The sequence below is a fragment of the Tetrao urogallus genome (genome assembly GCF_951394365.1).
Source record: "Tetrao urogallus genome assembly, chromosome: 7".
In the NCBI taxonomy this organism is placed as follows: domain Eukaryota; kingdom Metazoa; phylum Chordata; class Aves; order Galliformes; family Phasianidae; genus Tetrao; species Tetrao urogallus.
The window spans coordinates 18878825-18895866 of record NC_136820.1 but is presented as its reverse complement, the minus strand read 5'-3'; the positions used below and the strand labels follow the sequence as shown (position 1 = coordinate 18895866).

General features: G+C 38.5%; 1 protein-coding gene across 1 annotated transcript in view; it reads left to right on the top strand.

Annotated features, from left to right (window-relative positions):
• CREB5 (cAMP responsive element binding protein 5) overlaps nt 1-17042 on the top strand; it is a gene marked incomplete at both ends in the record, with an annotated part of 200946 nt that overhangs the window by 26514 nt on the left and 157390 nt on the right. Inside the window, one exon of the mRNA XM_079538541.1 lies at nt 12473-12645. Coding sequence (XP_079394667.1) covers nt 12473-12645 — 173 coding nt within the window. The remainder of the gene's footprint in view (nt 1-12472; nt 12646-17042) is intronic.

Below are 17042 nucleotides of genomic sequence, written 5' to 3'. Positions count from 1 at the left end.
AAGATCTAATGTTCTGATTCTGAAAAGAAATGTAGGTGAACAATATTTTTCTATATATACATTAATTTTCTGTGTTATGTCCTGAATGATAACTTCTGTTGTATACACACTTAAGTTTTCTCACATTTACTGTGCCTTACAAAAATACCTGTTACCACACAAAACTAGTCAATATGTTGGGAAAGATGAGATGTACATTTATAAATCAACTCATCCTCCTTTTATTTCCTAATGATGACCTAGAGTGTGGATAACAAGTTTAAGTCAAACGGGAATGGTTTTACTAAAATATAGCTTTCAGTTTAGTCTGGCCCAAGACTGCACATATCTGGGATAAAGTAGCCCAAAAAGTTAGCTTATTTTTTTCTTCTTTGAAGTGCAACTGGTACTGCAAATAGTCTTAGCTTGCCATAAATATGAAGGAGAATGCGTTTTCTTAAACCATCAATACACAGGGAGAAAAGCATGTAAGGGTCCATTACTATGCTTTACTTGATGGACAGTAGTTTATTAAGTTGCTGTGACACAACTTTTTTCAATAATTTGTTTATCAAGTTGCAATGAAACATATTGAGGAAACTTCTGATCTTGCCAGCAGTTAAAAGAACCAGATCTCATGAATCTTTCTCGTGATGCAATATGGACTATAAAGTACTTGTGTGAAGTATGGTATTTGCTGCCTGTCTGCAGACCAGTGTTCTGATTCCATCTTTAAGTAACTCTGTAATGCACAGAACTCCTAAATTATGAGCCTTATTTTTACATCGAATGTTTTCAGCTGAATGATCTTTTTGTTGCTTTGAAACAATACTTATTTTTGTACATGGGTATAACTTAGAAAAGATATTGCAGTTTCCTTTCAGTGATTTTGTTGGTTGATGTAGTGACATGGCACTAGTGTCTAGCAAGTGAATCCATTCCTGTGGTGTTTTCAAAAGCATATGAGAAACCATATGTTTTCATAGGAAAACAGCTGTTACCAAGCATATGCTTTCTTAGATAGAGTGACAGTTATTAAAAGAGCAAGATACAGCCATGACTGGTCTTTTAAGTCAAATAAAGCTGGTGAGAACTGTTGCTTTGAACGTGCAGTGGTGCTGCATGTAGATACTGCCATGTAGAGTTGTAACTGGAAGGAGAAAGAGAGATTAATGTTTGTAGTCTGCAGCTTGGAGGAGACAATATAAATCTCTGTCCTGCTTTGAGCTGTGAATGCCTCTGTAGGAGTTATAGTAACAGACAAATTAGCATAATGTAATTGGTTGGCAAGGTCAGCTCCTCTCTAGGAGCATTAGTAATGTTTACTGCAAGAAGAAACATACCAAGTATTGTAGGGTAGTGCGTTGTCTGTCCTTTTTGGAGGAAGAATAATCATTTTGGACTCCCTACATCAGTCTGTCCAGATCCTAATAATATCTTATTAGAATTCAGACTATCATATTTCTGCCTTAAAGCAAATATTCTAGGAGAACAATATTCTCTACTATCACACAATTTTTTATTCTTTTTTTTTTTTTTTTTAACTTTGAGTTTACATTTCTTTTATTTCTCTCTATAATGGATAGGTTTTCTTTGAATGATTAACTTATGCATCACTGACAGTACTTAATAAATCTTACTGGGAGGGTTAAAGTTTCTGGGCTTACTGTGTGAGACATAATTCTTAAATATGAATAAACTAATTGACTTTTTTGTTGGTATTTTTTGAAAGCATGAAACTAGGTAGAATTCTGGGCCAAGTCAAGTAATCCAACCTCACAGGTTTCAGCTTTGCAAACACTTTCACAATTGCATGTCAGAGATGTGAGTTGGTGCCCCTTTTAGAGGAGACCTTGTGCTGAGTCACGGATAAAATTGGCTTTTAAGCTTTTTGATCTTGAATCTGATAACTTGTGCCAAGTATTTGAGAAGAATTTAAGCATTCAGTTGTAAGATATTTGGGAAATGACTCTTGCAGTATGACATTGGGCTTGCATTACCTTTTCCTGTATGCTTATTGCTGGCAATGCTGAAGGCAATTATATTTAGATGCAATCTTCAGTTTAAGTTTTTAAAATACTGTCTGTGATGAGGCTTTGTACCACAGTAATTTTCCTAGAGACAGTCTAAAACATGCACAGTATCACCTTCAGAGTGCTATCTTACTAGAAAACCTATTTCCTTATGCTCAGACAATGGAACCAAATGGATTTCCAGAACATAGTCCTTTCTGTGGTCTTCTGATGATGAAGAAAAATCCAGCAGCAATTCTTGGACTCCACAGCACTTATACTTTGTGCCCTGTGTAGTGATAACTTCTAATCTTTGGTTAAGTAGGTTTACAATGAGTAGGCTTGTTACTGTGTTCTAGGGTAAGATGTTCTTTAATGCCAGCACACTTCTATTTAACCACTTGTAAGAATGGGGTTTTGGTGCTGCTTACTCCTGTCCCTCAACTTGCAGCTCTTGAGTAGCTTCAGTTGTAGACATACCACTGTCATTCTCTTTATAGGCAAAATCTGCTGCGTGGAGAAAAGTGTTCAGGAAAAATAATGTTTCTCTGTGGACATCAAGTATGAATTCTTGCCCCGTTTCTTTCATGGCTCAGCTGAAACTCCTGCTTTCCATCATTTAAATTAAGTTTTGCCTCCTTGCACAGTGCTGTCTGTCCAGCTGGATTACATCATTACAGGTGGGCCAATTACTTAGGAAAGGAAGATGAGCATTCTGGCTCCTCAGGTACAATGAAGCCTCACCAAAGCATTTCAGAACTGTGTGATACTCTGAAGGAACTTACATAATTTCCCCAGGATGGCTCCACACTGCATTTAATTAATGTGACTGGAAGCGTGTACAACTGGATGATTGTCTGGTAGCATTATCAAATATAGTGCTGCTTGTTTGTCGTTCTCTCTGTTTACTCCAGTCAGAAGGGAAGCTGTGCAAAATGTGTCCTACTTTCAGACTTTGGTACTCCACTACCACCAGCATGTAATCTCAGTAAGATTTTTTTTTAGTCTAGAGGACTTGTGATTTTTAGTGCCCGGATTTGGATGTAGAGCCAGAATTACTTAAATTGGATACAATTTTCTGCAGATGATCTCTCCTCTGTAGAATAGATCTTGCAATGCTATCTGGATGCAACATTTTTTACATGTCATTCTCTGTTTTCCCGTTTCTAATCACCAAAGAACTGTTGTTTATTTTTGCTGTTTTGCTTAGGTATTGGTGTCTGGGTTATGATCTTATCATTTCTGTGATGTTGGAATTCAAATGCATTCTACTCTGAATTTTTGTGGAGCTGTGTGTACTTGTTTCTTTGCCCCTCAAAATCTCTTCCATTATGCAGCTGCTGTATTATTTTGCCTTTCTAGGTATACTGTTCTCTAAAATCTATTCACCTGTCACTTCCAAGCACTCTCTAGGTGAAGGTACTCATCTAGTTTTAGATGTAAGTCAGAAGAATATGGAGTCATTTGAAGTTATGCAGAAATTCTTGTAGAATGAGAAAGATGGCTCTGCTGTTCCCAGTGTACCTGACCTGCAGAGCACCTCTGGAGCCCAAAGAGTTGCATTTCTGATCTCTTTCTCTTTCACACCACCTTGGTCACTAAGTTTACTTGCTGTAACTCCTCTTTCAGCAATCCCTGCAAGCTGTAACTTTCAGACCAAAGTTGCACACCTCTGTGGACAGTAAACCCTGCTGTTTCCAGGACCCTTGTTGTTTTATTGCTCTTCTGCTCTTGTTGGTTGTTTATCAAGTCTGTCTGCAGCTACAGAAGGTAACTGCCTGAACTGCTTCCAAATAATGAGCCTAGTTCTCTAAATTCTTTTGGACCAAGATCTAGACTGCACTGGTTCTCATCTCCTGAATGTCAGCCTAAAGTTGATTGAAACAGTTGTGGATGCCACAAAATGCACGCTTGCTTTTGTCATTACCTCCCAGAAGGTTTGATGCATTAACTTGGTTACCTTGGCTTGATGCTTTGGTGTTTCTTGTATAATTTGCACTGACCAAAACTATTTGCTTCCTGCCAGTTCACTTGCCAACCCAAACCACTGGTAGGACCTATGACATGTTTTATGAAGCAGATGCTCTGTCTGGATGTTTTTTGATACCAACATTGACCTTGATTCCTGGGCCTTTCCTGGTAGTTTGTGTTAGTCTCTATGTAGAACAAGCCAGCCAGGCCCAACATAACTGTTGCAGTGGATGTGAGTTAAAAGAATATTTTGGAGGCATATTTTATTACCAAGGTAGCAGCATTTCCACTTGACTTCTTAGCAGAAGAGTTAAGCCTTCTGGTTTTCTGCTTGAAACTGCCTGAATGGAAAATCACTGGCTGTTTTGTTGCTACCATCCCTGCTCTCCTTTACCAAGTGCTCTGTCTAAAAAAATGCTCTAGTTATTGAATGCAATCAAGCAGCCACTGCTGTAACTCATGCATGATGCCAATAACTTATGCCAGTGAAATCAATGATGAGAATTTCAAAGAAGCTTTAAATAAAATATAACAAATTTAAATGCCAAAGTGCTGTCTCTGGGAATCTGCTATTAACAGATTATAAATGGTTTGCATAATGTTGAAAAGCCTAGTGCATTCAGTTAGTGTTATCAAAGGCTTGTTTAAAGCAGTTGCTGGAGGACTGCTGCCCTCCCCCTCAGCTTTCTGTTTCATGATGGATAAAAACAAAAAACTCCTTACAATAAAGAAAGGAAAACCAGGTTTCAACTACCCTCTGACTGGCCTCCAAATCTGGCAGCTGCTTTTGGGTGTCTAATTGCCTCTCCTTCAAAACTTGACACGCACCTACTTTAAGAAAGTTCTTTGAGTACCTATTTTATATGGGCATTGTCTCCAATTTACAAAAATTAAATGATAAATCTGAGTTGAGCTTATAATACTGTTGCTGACTTTTGTTTTTCCTTAGAAACAAAAAAACAAACCACAAAACACTACCAACAACAAAACAATTTCCTTCTTTTCTGAATCTATGGTCAAGTATTAGATATAGAAAAACTATGTAAAGTAGTGGATAAAACATTTAACTGGGAGAAAGAGCCCTTCCATTGACTCCTGAGTTTTGGCTATACATATTGCTTTTTCCTCATTTCTCTTTCTTTGCTCTTTCTCTGGACTCTAAGGCTTGTGTGCAAGTATGGCCTACCAATATGTCTATACAGATTTCCACACAATAAGGCCTTAATTTCAGTTGAGGCCTCTAGGAATTGCACCTAGTATGTGTACTAGCAAATCTCTTTTACTTTCAAAGTTTCTTACTAGTTCTTCTCCATTTGAATTCATGGCAAGCTCACTTGTTTAGAGCAATCTAATGGGACCATAATTGGGTCCCCAAGATAACATTACAGATATAAGTCAGTTTTTCCTAAGACAAAGTTCTGCGGAGAATGTATTTTCTTCTAAACATACTTTTTATGAAAAGGTTTGCTGTTTTGTGTTTATTGATGTTCCGTCTGTTCTAGAGAGTACGTTTGAGAAAAACTAGCTCCAGCATGGCATATAATGTTTCATTAGCAAGCATAACTTTGTTTATTTGTTTTTTTTTAAATTGTATTTAGAAAAGGAAATCAGTTTGCACCATTGACATGCTGCCAAGTTCCTGTTTATAAAAGTCACAATAGGCAACTTGGAAGAAACAAAATAGTGAGTTTATGGCTTTTGCATAAAGTATGACAGAAACTATATAGGGCTAAGCAGACAGCTGTGATTCACCTATTTTGCAGCTTTCCAGTTAGCAGGATGGGATGTATTGTTAGCAGTGCAAAATGCCCCAAGTGACCCAAATGAGGCTATAGACAGTGTTACTGATGCTTATTTAAACAGAAGAAGCTCTTTGTGCTATAATGCTTAAATTGCTATCTTGGCCAATTAATTGTATCTGAAATGAGCAACCCTGAGGAAAATGCGAGATATTTGTAGGAAACTTCAAGACATAAGCATGCAATCTGATGTCATCTTTTCTCACAGAGAAACTATTTTCTTTCAAACTCTGGTGACACCAGTCTTCCAAAATTTCCTTCTCCCTTAAAATATGCTCATTGCATTTCCTTTATATCACTTTTTTTTTTTCTTTCCTCTGAGTGGTTTATCATGGATACATCTGGTGCACGCCACATATTGCTTGCTGTGTGTGTAAAGAAGGCCTGGTGTGTCAAAAACTCAGCCTGAAACAGTCATGATGAAGAGGGCATGAGGAGGATAGTGGGGGAAGAGGGGAGGGAATCCTGGAAGACAAGGGTCATCTTTCAGTATTCATTTCTTCTGGTAATTAGAGGGCACCACTGAATGTCTGTAATTAGATCATGTCACAAAAATTAAGATAAAAGACCAAAAATTCTAGATCCCCTGCATTTCGTTCGTAATATCAGAGGACTCGATAGGCAGGGAGGCTTAACAAGACTCTGCAAGAAGTTCATATGCATTTTCCTCAGAAGGTGGAAGGAAGAGAGCAGAGGAGGTGACTGTGCACTTCAGGTACTGAGGGGCAGAGGCAAAGTGGAAAGGCACATCAGAGGTCAGCTGCATTGCACTGACTTTGTGCAGGGCTGTCACTCATGAGGCAATGGTCTGAAGGGGATTTGTAGTACTTACATGGGCCCTGTGGATTTCAAGGCATGGTGGTGACTGCCGCAGCCTTCAGATGGCTTGGCTTAGCACTTCATAGGCTGTCCTGCATCTTGTGCCATGCTTCTCAGCGTCACTGCATAGTTTGCTAGGGATTAGTGGGCTGAGATAGCATTTGAATCACTTAGTGCATCTCAGAACGTCTTGCTGATAACATAACAGCTGTTACAAGAAAATAGGATAAAAAGAATGAAATGGTTGTTTATAAAGGTTTTTTGTTTGTTTGTTTTTGTGCCTCTTTAGCAGCAACCATCATGTCTACACTAGAGAATAATTCATATTTACTTAAAAGAAAAAATAAAGTTTCCCTGCATTTTTGAGTGTAGATATTTGGATAAAATTTTACAAAATTATCCACTGTGGCTTTTTGAAAAGAGCATTTTTCAAAAAGGACTTGGGCTGCCTGAGTCCATAGATGCTTTTAGAAATGTTATCTTTGTTGTCAGGAAATTCTAGCCACGGTGCTCTAAAGCAGTATGTGGGCAGCGTTTAAACTCTGGCCTGTGAACCGCTGGTGGTCGCAAAGCTGTGGTAAGTCATCTGCAGTTGCTCTGTGGAGTCATCTTGCCTTAATTACACAATTTATGATAAGAGTACAGAGTGGTCTGTGAGAAATTCAGCGGGTTGACAGAGGTCTCTGATCCAAAAAATTTAAATCCAGCGGCAGAGACTGATAAGTACAGATTCAAAGCTTTATGATTTCAGGGAGAGCAATGTTTCCCTTTTTTCCCATCTGCCTGTCATTACTTGTCACTTTTGAGTAAAGAGTTTAATTTCTCTTTAAATTTTTTACCCCTAAGGAGATCAGCCTGATAACATTTGACTGAGCAGTGCTCAGGGTTACTCTCAGTGCTCCTGCCCTCCGCGTCCCTGCACCGAGGGGACAGCGAGCTGTGTTCAGTGTGGGGGGAAGCAGCAGCCAAAAGAGACCTGGGGGCGGGGAAGAGTTCTGCATATGTCATGCCTGCTTTATTTTTGTTTGTTTGTTTGTTTTAAATGTGCCATTTCTATCAGGTAGCTGCTGCGTATTTGCCTGCCTTTGGAGTGTTTTGAGAAGTAGATCCTTTGGCATGTGTCACCCTCATTCAGTGACTTTGTGCCTCTCCCTAAGTGGGAAAGTTAAATGGATTTTAGTACTCTGTGATAAGATCTTCCTAGTGCTTTGTCCCCGTGCTTAGCGTTATTACACAGCGTTTTCCAATAGTTCTTTTCTGTGTCCTTTCCCTGCCTTAGTGCTTTTTCTCATTCAAGCCATACAGATGTTACAGTTTAAAAAAAGAATAAGTATTGCATTTCATTCTCCAGCAAGCTTCCTCTCTTGCACAATGATCCTTCTTTTTTTTTTAAATTTACATCTTCAAAATACATTTTTTCCCCCTCTCTATAATAGTTTATCTGCTTTAGTAACCTGAATTTTGTTCTACCTTGGGTTTTTTTTTTTTGTTTTTTTTTTTCTTCCCCTCCCAGATCCTCTGCTGTGTTTATTGGTGTTATGTGGGCAATGTGCTTAGTTTTATATTTAGGATGGTTGGGATACTGCATATTAGTAGCAAATGAAATAGTGAAATAGTTGTGATGAACTGGTGTGAGAATGTTTTCCATTCATATTGATTTGATTAATGAGAAAATTGTTTGGTGCTGTTTCTGGGAAGATTTGGTAACGTTTGCTTTGGGATTATCTTTCTCTTTTGTCAGGATAGAATTCATGAAGGATCATTAATTTTGACAAGAGTCTCTATGTGATTAAAATAATTTTGAAACAGGCTATTATTTCCCATATTCAGCCTATTTTCTTTATTACTAGGTCATAAATTTGATTCTATTTCTCTTGAATTATTTAACAATATTTAAAGTTGCTGCTTGGGAAAGCAGAGGTAAATGATTTTTTCCAGGAAAAGGGCAAAAATGTGCTTTTGTCTTTATTCAGATCACTTGGATTATTTATCATTTTTTTTTCTGCAGCAAATACCTTCTGACTTCAGAATTTTTATAATATTCTAGAGAATGGGCTTTATGTATTATTGGTTTTAGGTCATGGTTCTATTTATCAGAGAACTTTCAGAACAAACCTAAATGACTTATCAGTTTGTATCAAAGTGGTATTTATAACTTCCATTAAACTTCATTAAGAAAGAATCATCAGAGAATATAAGGTAGCTTCAGAAACTAGCTCTGATAAAAACACAACAAACAGTCTGAAACTCAGAATATTCCAATGGATAGTAACAGGTTTTGTTTCCATTTTGTTCATCCTGTGCCTTCAGGAGATGGGGATGTGTGATTATGGGTGATGTCGTAAAATGGATGGATGTTTCTCTGGAAGAGATGGGGTTCAGCAGAAATGGTGACTGCCCAGAGCCATGGGGTGTATTTTTGCCTATGTCTACAGAGCCATCATTTCTCTGCTGCGCTTGCCAACAGGGCGTGTGTTCTTGTGGAGTGATGTGTAATTCTCTCCATGAGCACATGGAAGCATGACTTTAAGAAGTTTTTATCCTTAAAAAAAAAAAAAAAGAAAAAAAAAAAAGAAAAAAAGAGCATTGCCTATCCAAAGTTAAATGGTTGCATGTGGGAGAAAAATGCTTAAATGTTCTCTTGATTGAAGCTAAAAGGAGAAATACTCTCAAAGTGGTGAGAAGTTAAGCTGATGATGATCTATTCTTTTTCCTCTTGCAGTTGGAAAGGTTGAGAATGAATACAGCTAAACAGTTTGTGGATTTTTTTTTTTTTTCTTCACATTATTTATTTTAACTTGAATGTTAAATACTGCTGGAGAATATAGCATAGGCACACTGGCAAAGGCAGCATTTCTATAAATGTTCTTTAGTGTCATAATTCTAGTTTCTGCTCCAGAGGGAGTGGCTGGGAACTTTGTTATGGTGTGAAACTTAGTCCAAGAGGAAATAAATTCCCAGCTCCTGTTGTGAGTGGCCTGTTCTCTATATGAACACTTCAGGCCACTTGTAATAAAATGAAAAATAGTAGTAAGCCCATATGACCTCTTCTAGAACAGTTGTGAAGGCCTTTGAGAAAACTCCAAACGTCGTATTCTCTCTGAGTATTCACAGGCCTCAGTAGTGTTAAAAGCAGGAGGAAAGCTCTGTGTCACGACTCCTGTTGACAGCTCCTCCTCACTGGTGTGATGGGAGCTCCCCACCTTGTAGGAACTCATCTTAACCATCAGCTCAAGAGCTGGAAGAGAATGAAAAGGGCAGTCAAAGTGACGGGTTATCCATGGATATCTGGTGGAAGAGTATGTAGAACTCCTTAAAAGTAGAAGCAGCCTTAAAAGTAGAAGCAGCAACTGTTTAACTATGATGGTCTCTGTTTCAGTCAATGCTGCTGAATTTTACCTTCTTTTATAAGAGCCAGAAGTCATGCCTGCACTACAACGTCTATATCCTCTCAGAACTCATGTGATGCAGAAGACTGTTTCAAGAATTTTGAAAGTCATCTGCATCACGTGTGCAATGGTTTGATGTGCTGGTGACATAGCGTCATTCTGTATGTTGCGATCCATGTGACCAAATCAGACAGGCTTAGGGTCAGAGCTGCTGTGCGTTATCTTCCTGCCATCTTTCAGAGTGTAGGCCTTGTCATTTAGGTATGAACTTGCTTGAACTCCTCTGCGAATTTACAAGCATCTCACCAATGTAAATTGTTCTGAGTTTGCCAAATCCCTCTCCTGTGAATGCAAGAGTCATGCGGAGTTTGACATTTTGTTAGGAAATCTTTGGCTTTCTTCTGGCAACTCTGTATATACTAAGTATAGTTCCTACCAACAACAGCACTTGCACTACGAAGAAGAATGGACATGTGAACACACTGACGAGCTTTTGCTTTGTTTTTTCTTCCAAAGTTCAGCCTACTTGCTGAAGCAATAGTGTATTGGAATTGGCTAAAATTTTGAGGTAGAAAGTTACAAGTGTATGCTTGTAAGCCAGCAATTATAATGTCTTATATGCTATCAAAAGTTTTCATACCTTTGTAGCTCAAACCACTTACACTTTTGAGAGCTCTGAAATCATAGGTGAAACAGGTAAAAATAAGGAAAAGAAAATGGGAACACTGAATCTAGGAACTGGGGAATGTGAAATTAAATCTTTAAATTCTGTCACTTTTGAATCCTGAAGTAGATGTGGCTGTGATTTATTTTGTTTGGGCATGTTTGTTTGTTTGTTTGCTTTTGTTTTTGTTTCCCCCATCAGAAAACACAAATCCATTGGAGACATTTTTATAGGAATGTGCTAGGTCAAGGGGAAAACTTATTTTGGAAAAGATTCAATATATTGAAGTTTATTACTACCTGATGGTCATAATATATTACTGGGCTATGAAAAATCGTAGTTAAAGTCCTTGGTCTGAATTCCTCTTGCAATCCATGCTCCAAAGTGAATACTGGCTATTCTCCTGCTGGACCTGATTCATACTGTATAAATTATTTACTAGAACAAGAGCTCAGATGGGTGAGTAATCTGGCTATATGGCTGTAGGCAGTCCCTCTGCTTTTTTATTTAAAATCAAACAGCCAATCCATCAATAAATCAACCTATCTATTTATCTAAAAATGAATTGGGAGATAGGAGTATGACAGCTATGGACTTCCATGTGTAGACTCTTTATTTATTGTCTCCTTTTCCGTGAAGAATGTCATTTAAAGGGCTTACTCTTGTTTTGGTTCAAAATCCAATCTTTTGTTTAGCTATGGAATTCAATATATTGTTTATCTTGCTTGTCCCCCACATTTGAGCAGAGATTTGAGTTTCATTTTTCACTAGCTTTTTCTATCACTATCTTGTGTTTTGTGTGTTTCCGATACAAACTGTTTTTCTGAATGAAATTTAACATTTGTTTTCAATCCTGACTATTACAGTGGTCAAGAAGTGAGCCTTGGTGGCAGAGTGTGAGTGTAGAGATGTGTTGGGTTTTTTTTCCTTATCCTCAGCCATGCATTTGGTGGCAATGGAAAGTTTCTTTTCTTCTTGCTGTCAAGTCCACATGTTGATACCTGATAGGAAAAAAAAAAAGCCATTAATATTGCTGTATTTTTCATATGCATACACTGTGGGTTATCTCTGGCTTGAGATTTTTGTTTGTTTTTAAATGCAGGCCAAGTCAAACCCTGCGGTTTAGCAACAGTGTGTATTGTGTATGTAGGGATAATAAAAGACAAGCTTCATTCCAGTGTTCGTTCCTTAGTATCATCCTGTTCTCTTGTGGCTTGTTCACTTTGAAGATATGAATTATCTGTGATTTTTTTTCCTAAGAACTTTTGAAGAGCTCAAAGCTACCTGAAGCAAAGGTTAGACATGTGAAAATACGGTGCTATTATTCTAGACCTTTGGAATATTATTGCTCTGCAAAATATATGTAGGCTATTAGAAATGGCTGTTTCATGATATACCGCACACTGCTTGTTACTTCAGGACTATAAAGCTTGATCTGCTTGTCAGTCTAAGCAGACCTAGTACACAGTAAACAACCCACACAGTAAATCAAAGTGCCATGCACTCACCACAGAAGTCATTTTCAAACAAAACATATATCACACTGAGTCAAAAGAATGTGTGTTAAATATCCCCATTATAAAACATAAGTCAAAATCACAGAAGAGTGATTAGTCAACTTGCAGGTATTTTTCCATTCATATTGCCCAGCAAAAGTAAACAGTTATTTTTCATTTCTTTATAGTTGTTTATTACAAAAAGATGTATTGATGTGGGATTTGCTAGGAGTCAATAACTTTTCATATTGTTGATGCTTTCAGATTTCTAGCTGTTGCCTGTTAGGACTCACAGACAATGTACATTTTTGTCTGCAATCTCCCTTTTTCCTTCCTTTCGCAGAATATCTCCATGCATAACGCAGTTGGAGGAGCAATGGCAGGACCTGGATCTCACCAGCTGACAAATACAAGGATGCCGAACCACGACACCAGTGTTGTGATTCAACAAGCCATGCCATCTCCGCAGTCCAGTTCTGTCATTACACAAGCACCTTCCACAAATCGACAGATTGGGTAAGTCTGTTACCTTTCTTTTCATTTCTCCATTTTTCTGAATCCAGCATTTGCATGCAGTACAAGATGTTGTCCTATTGGTTTTGCACTTGATCCTGCCAGCATACGGCAAGAATCACTTCAGTATACATTCCTGTGGGAAAACAGCCATAACATGACATCTACTACAGACCCGTCACTTTGATTCAGCAGGGACAGAGCGCAGTACTTGTAGGAAAGTCCTACTTTCTCCTATGGAGAAAAAAAAAAAAAAATTAAAAATCTGCTTACAGTCAAAGTTCCTGTTCCTATAACTGTTCTAAACAGGCAGATGCAGAATTTCAGAAGCTGATCATTCCACTTTTTTCAGCAGGAGTTCTGGGTGTAGGTACTTGGTGTGTATGAAGAGGGCTACCAGGAAAAAAAGCAAGTTCACTAGGATAAACAGAGTTTGGCACAAGACCTCTGAGCAGTTTATAACTATGGATCTGAATTTATTCCCTCAGATTGACAGTATGGATGCTCACAGTACTGGCTTCAATGTCTACTTCCAGCTGACATGAAGTCTTCATAAATCATGATAACTCATTTTTAATTATACAGAAACTGCCCAGTTTGAGGGTGTTTTGGTTTTTTTTTCACACAATTCTACGAATTTAGACTTTTTTATGCATGAAAACATGTGGGTACGAAGATAAATCAGTGGACTGAGAATGAAGCAGTGGTCTAGATTCATTAACTGTCATTTGTAACTTGGTCACATCCATTATATGATAAGTGCAAAAGCAGTCTCCATCCCCAGTCATTGTCTAAATAATTGATGAGCAACTTGCTGTTTCTTTGGAGTAAGGCTGACAAGTGAAATCCTGGCATTGAAATATCAAAGTCCAGTTATTCTTTAGTTTTCTTTCAAGATTCTCTGTGTCTGGTGCAGAAGATTGATTTCAGGCTTTTCATTTCTCAGTGTCCCGGTGGCAGGGATGGGCTGTGGTGCTGACTGCTCCAGAAGTGTTACACACAACAACATTCCCATCCATAGTTCCAGCTTGCCAGTACTCTTGGCAAGGCTCCTTTACTTCCCCTTTTCCTATTGTTTCAGGATTTAGTTATTAATACAGAAATCAGCTAGTATCGGTGTAGTAAAAATATCTGATAGTTGTGCCTTCATACATGTTATGTATCAACAAAACACCATGTTCACTGCAATAGTTTCCCTTGTGAAACCATAAGTTTTTATCTTACGCGTGTCCCGTTCTGTTTGAAGATGGGCTGACAGAAGGGAGAAGTAAGGAAAGTTTATTTTCCAGTATTAGAAAGAAAAACAGCTAATTCCATTATCTGGTTAAGGTTGATAAAGCTGTTGTTCTAATTGTGAATTAATAGGTCTAGTGGTAATAATGATCCTAATTAAAAACAAAAACAAGAATAAAACCCAACCAATTTTTAATACTCAGTAATGAGGTGTTTTATATAAGACTTTGTTTGGCTTCCAAACAGTTGTTTCTATATAATGAGGAAAAAAACTGCATGTGGTTTTGCAAGACCCTGCCAGTCAGGTTTTCGGATTGCATTGTTTCAGGGCCATGGTGATTAGAATCTCCAGAGTTGGAAGGATTGAGGATAAAAAGGTCTGTTTCCTAGTCACTGGTGAGTGTCTTGTTTGGGAAACTTTTGTCATGACATATCTTAATTCTCCATGTGACTGATTCCCACAAATGTTTCCAAACTCTGAGTCCAAAGCTGCTCTGTTAGGAGGCAGTTGTCAGTGTTTAGTCTCTGTGTGAGCTGGTGTGTGAATGAGACTTATGGTATGACCTCCAGCACACTCCCTTCCTCATTCTTGCCTCTTCCTAGGAGGCTTTTTTTTTTTTTTTTTTTTTTTTTAAATGGCGTGTCCTAGGAGATAATTGCTGCATTTTGGACTTCATCTACTTGCCAAATTGTTGAGCATCCCTGTTTGCCCTCTTTTCCTTCAGTCTTTTCCCTGTGGTGTCTGCTATATTTGCTGAAAGAACGTATCTTGTCATTTCCATTTATCTTCATCTTATCCTTCTAAATATGCTAAGAATTATATCCAAGAATCATTGTGGGGAATAAGGGCTTGACAGTGGTTCCAGTATTAGGCAATTGAAGATAAATCCAGATGGATTCAGAAAATGTTTATGAGTTCTGCAAAGTTCGGTGGTTTTAGTTTGATCGTCTTTTCTTTTTTTGTTGTTTTTTAACAAGCCTAAATTCTGAGGTGCTCAAGTAAGTGGTTTTGGGTTGGGCTCTCCCTCCTTTTTAAGACATCTGAAGTTGCCCCAAAGGGTAGATGAGTCTTTACCATACAGAATTGTGCCAGGGAATGGCCTTTTTAATGAGCAATAAAAACAGCAGAGAGCAACTGGAGCACTGAGTTCTGTAAGAGCAGGATCAAGCCCTAAAGGTTATATAGAACCATCTTGTAGCAATATTCTGATTTTTATCACAACCACAAATATTTTAGTGTCAGACTACGGCCAAGCCACCTGCAAATGTTTGTGATGGCCTTACTCCAATGAAAACAGGGAACAGCAATGAAAGTCTTCATTGAGACCTTGCTCATAGACTGTGCTCCAGTAACAAAGAATGGAACCCACCTGTGCCCCCACACAACTTGCTTCATGGGGGAGGAGTTGGGTGAGTTTGCAGCAGCTGAAGTTCCTGAGGGATGTCATTTCCCCTTCCTTTCTCCTCCCTCCATTTCTCTCCATACCTCTCTTTTTCCTGTGTTCTACTCTGCCTCTGAGGGATTGCCTATAAATGAGATATTGACACAAGGCATGGGAAAACATGACAGAATGAGTGCTGCTGGGCAAGCCTTACTGGCACAGTGCATATACACACATTGTTTCAGGTATTAAACTTCAGCTACTACTGAGCAGGCATCCAGCCAGATTAATCAGAGAAAGGGAAGAGCATGAAGAGTAATAACTTAAAAAATGAGGCAGGGTTCAGCCTCACTTTCCTCTCGCCATATACCTTATGGAGAGCAAGCAGCAACATTATTGTTGCAGCAAACTGGTGGATAGCCATAAAGGTCTGAGATAGCATTTACACAGCAAGGCAGCCTCCTGGCTACCCCTCCTCCCTCCCCCACCAAGTTTTTAGCATGTGGGAGGAATGCTGCAACTAGTAACTACTTGTGCTGATGAAAAATCAGTTGAGGAACACTTAGCAGTGAAGGGTGTCTCTGGCTGATTAATAGCACATCATTTGGAGATAAGATACGTGGAGGAAAAGCAGTAAGGCATATGGAGGAAGGAGAGAAAAAATGATATGAGACATGCATTTGTCAAAAGTATAGAAAGGTAAGCCGAATCGGCTCAAGATACCGGACTCTGAATTAGTGTGTATGATAGCTATGTTTGTCTCTTTAAAAAAAGCAAATTCATTATTTTCAGTGACAAAGCATTCAGCAATGGATCTGAAAACTATGGTTAGACAAATTAGCCAGTGCAGAACTCTAATTGTCTTACTTGAGCGTACTTTTTGCTAGCCAAGGTGTCTTGTAAACCTGTGAGGGCTTTCTAGCTGTTGCAGCCTAATAGATCCACTTCACTGGAGAAAGTAAACTTGCTGCTGTTTTTCAAGTTAGTAGCAGACATAACTAGTAATTGTTCCAACTTGAAACACATTGGTACAGTTCTATAGCTAAAAGGAAACGCAGGAGGATTCATGGTTGTCACAGATCCAGAAAGTTGTTAACACTGTACTTAAGGCAGAGGGAGATGTGAGTCCAGCTTCAATGAGCTCAGACTCCAAAGTGGACATAGAGCATTAACCATGTGATGCAGATTATCTTTTTTCAAAGTGGTGCAGAGCATTTTAATGAAGATAAGATGGTCTTTTGGCACAGCATAAGAAGGAAAAAATTGCAACCACATTTGATGAAATGCAAGCAGGTAGGAGAAGGCAACAGGAGGAACTTCGGAGATGCCTTTGGTTCCTTTATGTACTAAGAATATGGTACCAATAGGAGGGCAGCCTTTTAGTTCCATGTGCAGCACGGATTTTAACACCTATGCATTTCCTTCTTGTTCCTCTCCTCTGTCACGTTGCCGTACATCTCTCTTTGTTTCCAGTTTATAATCCCAGGAAGCCTTGGATAAATGCCTCTGTTCCAATTCATGTATATGGAGATACCATAGTACGTTGTGAGATGAGAAGAAAATGGGAGAGATGAAGTACTAAGTGTTCTCTTGACTATTAGATCAAGTCCATTCTGTAGCCTTGGTTGTGAAAGTTGTAAGAACAGCCAGCAGATCAATAAAAGGGGAGGAAAAGAAAAAAGTGGGAAAAGGAAAGCATCTAACAGTGTTATTCTGTCCAAGAATATATATATTTTGTACTGGAGGTTGGAGCTATATTCCCCATTTAAATGCTTCTGCATTTTT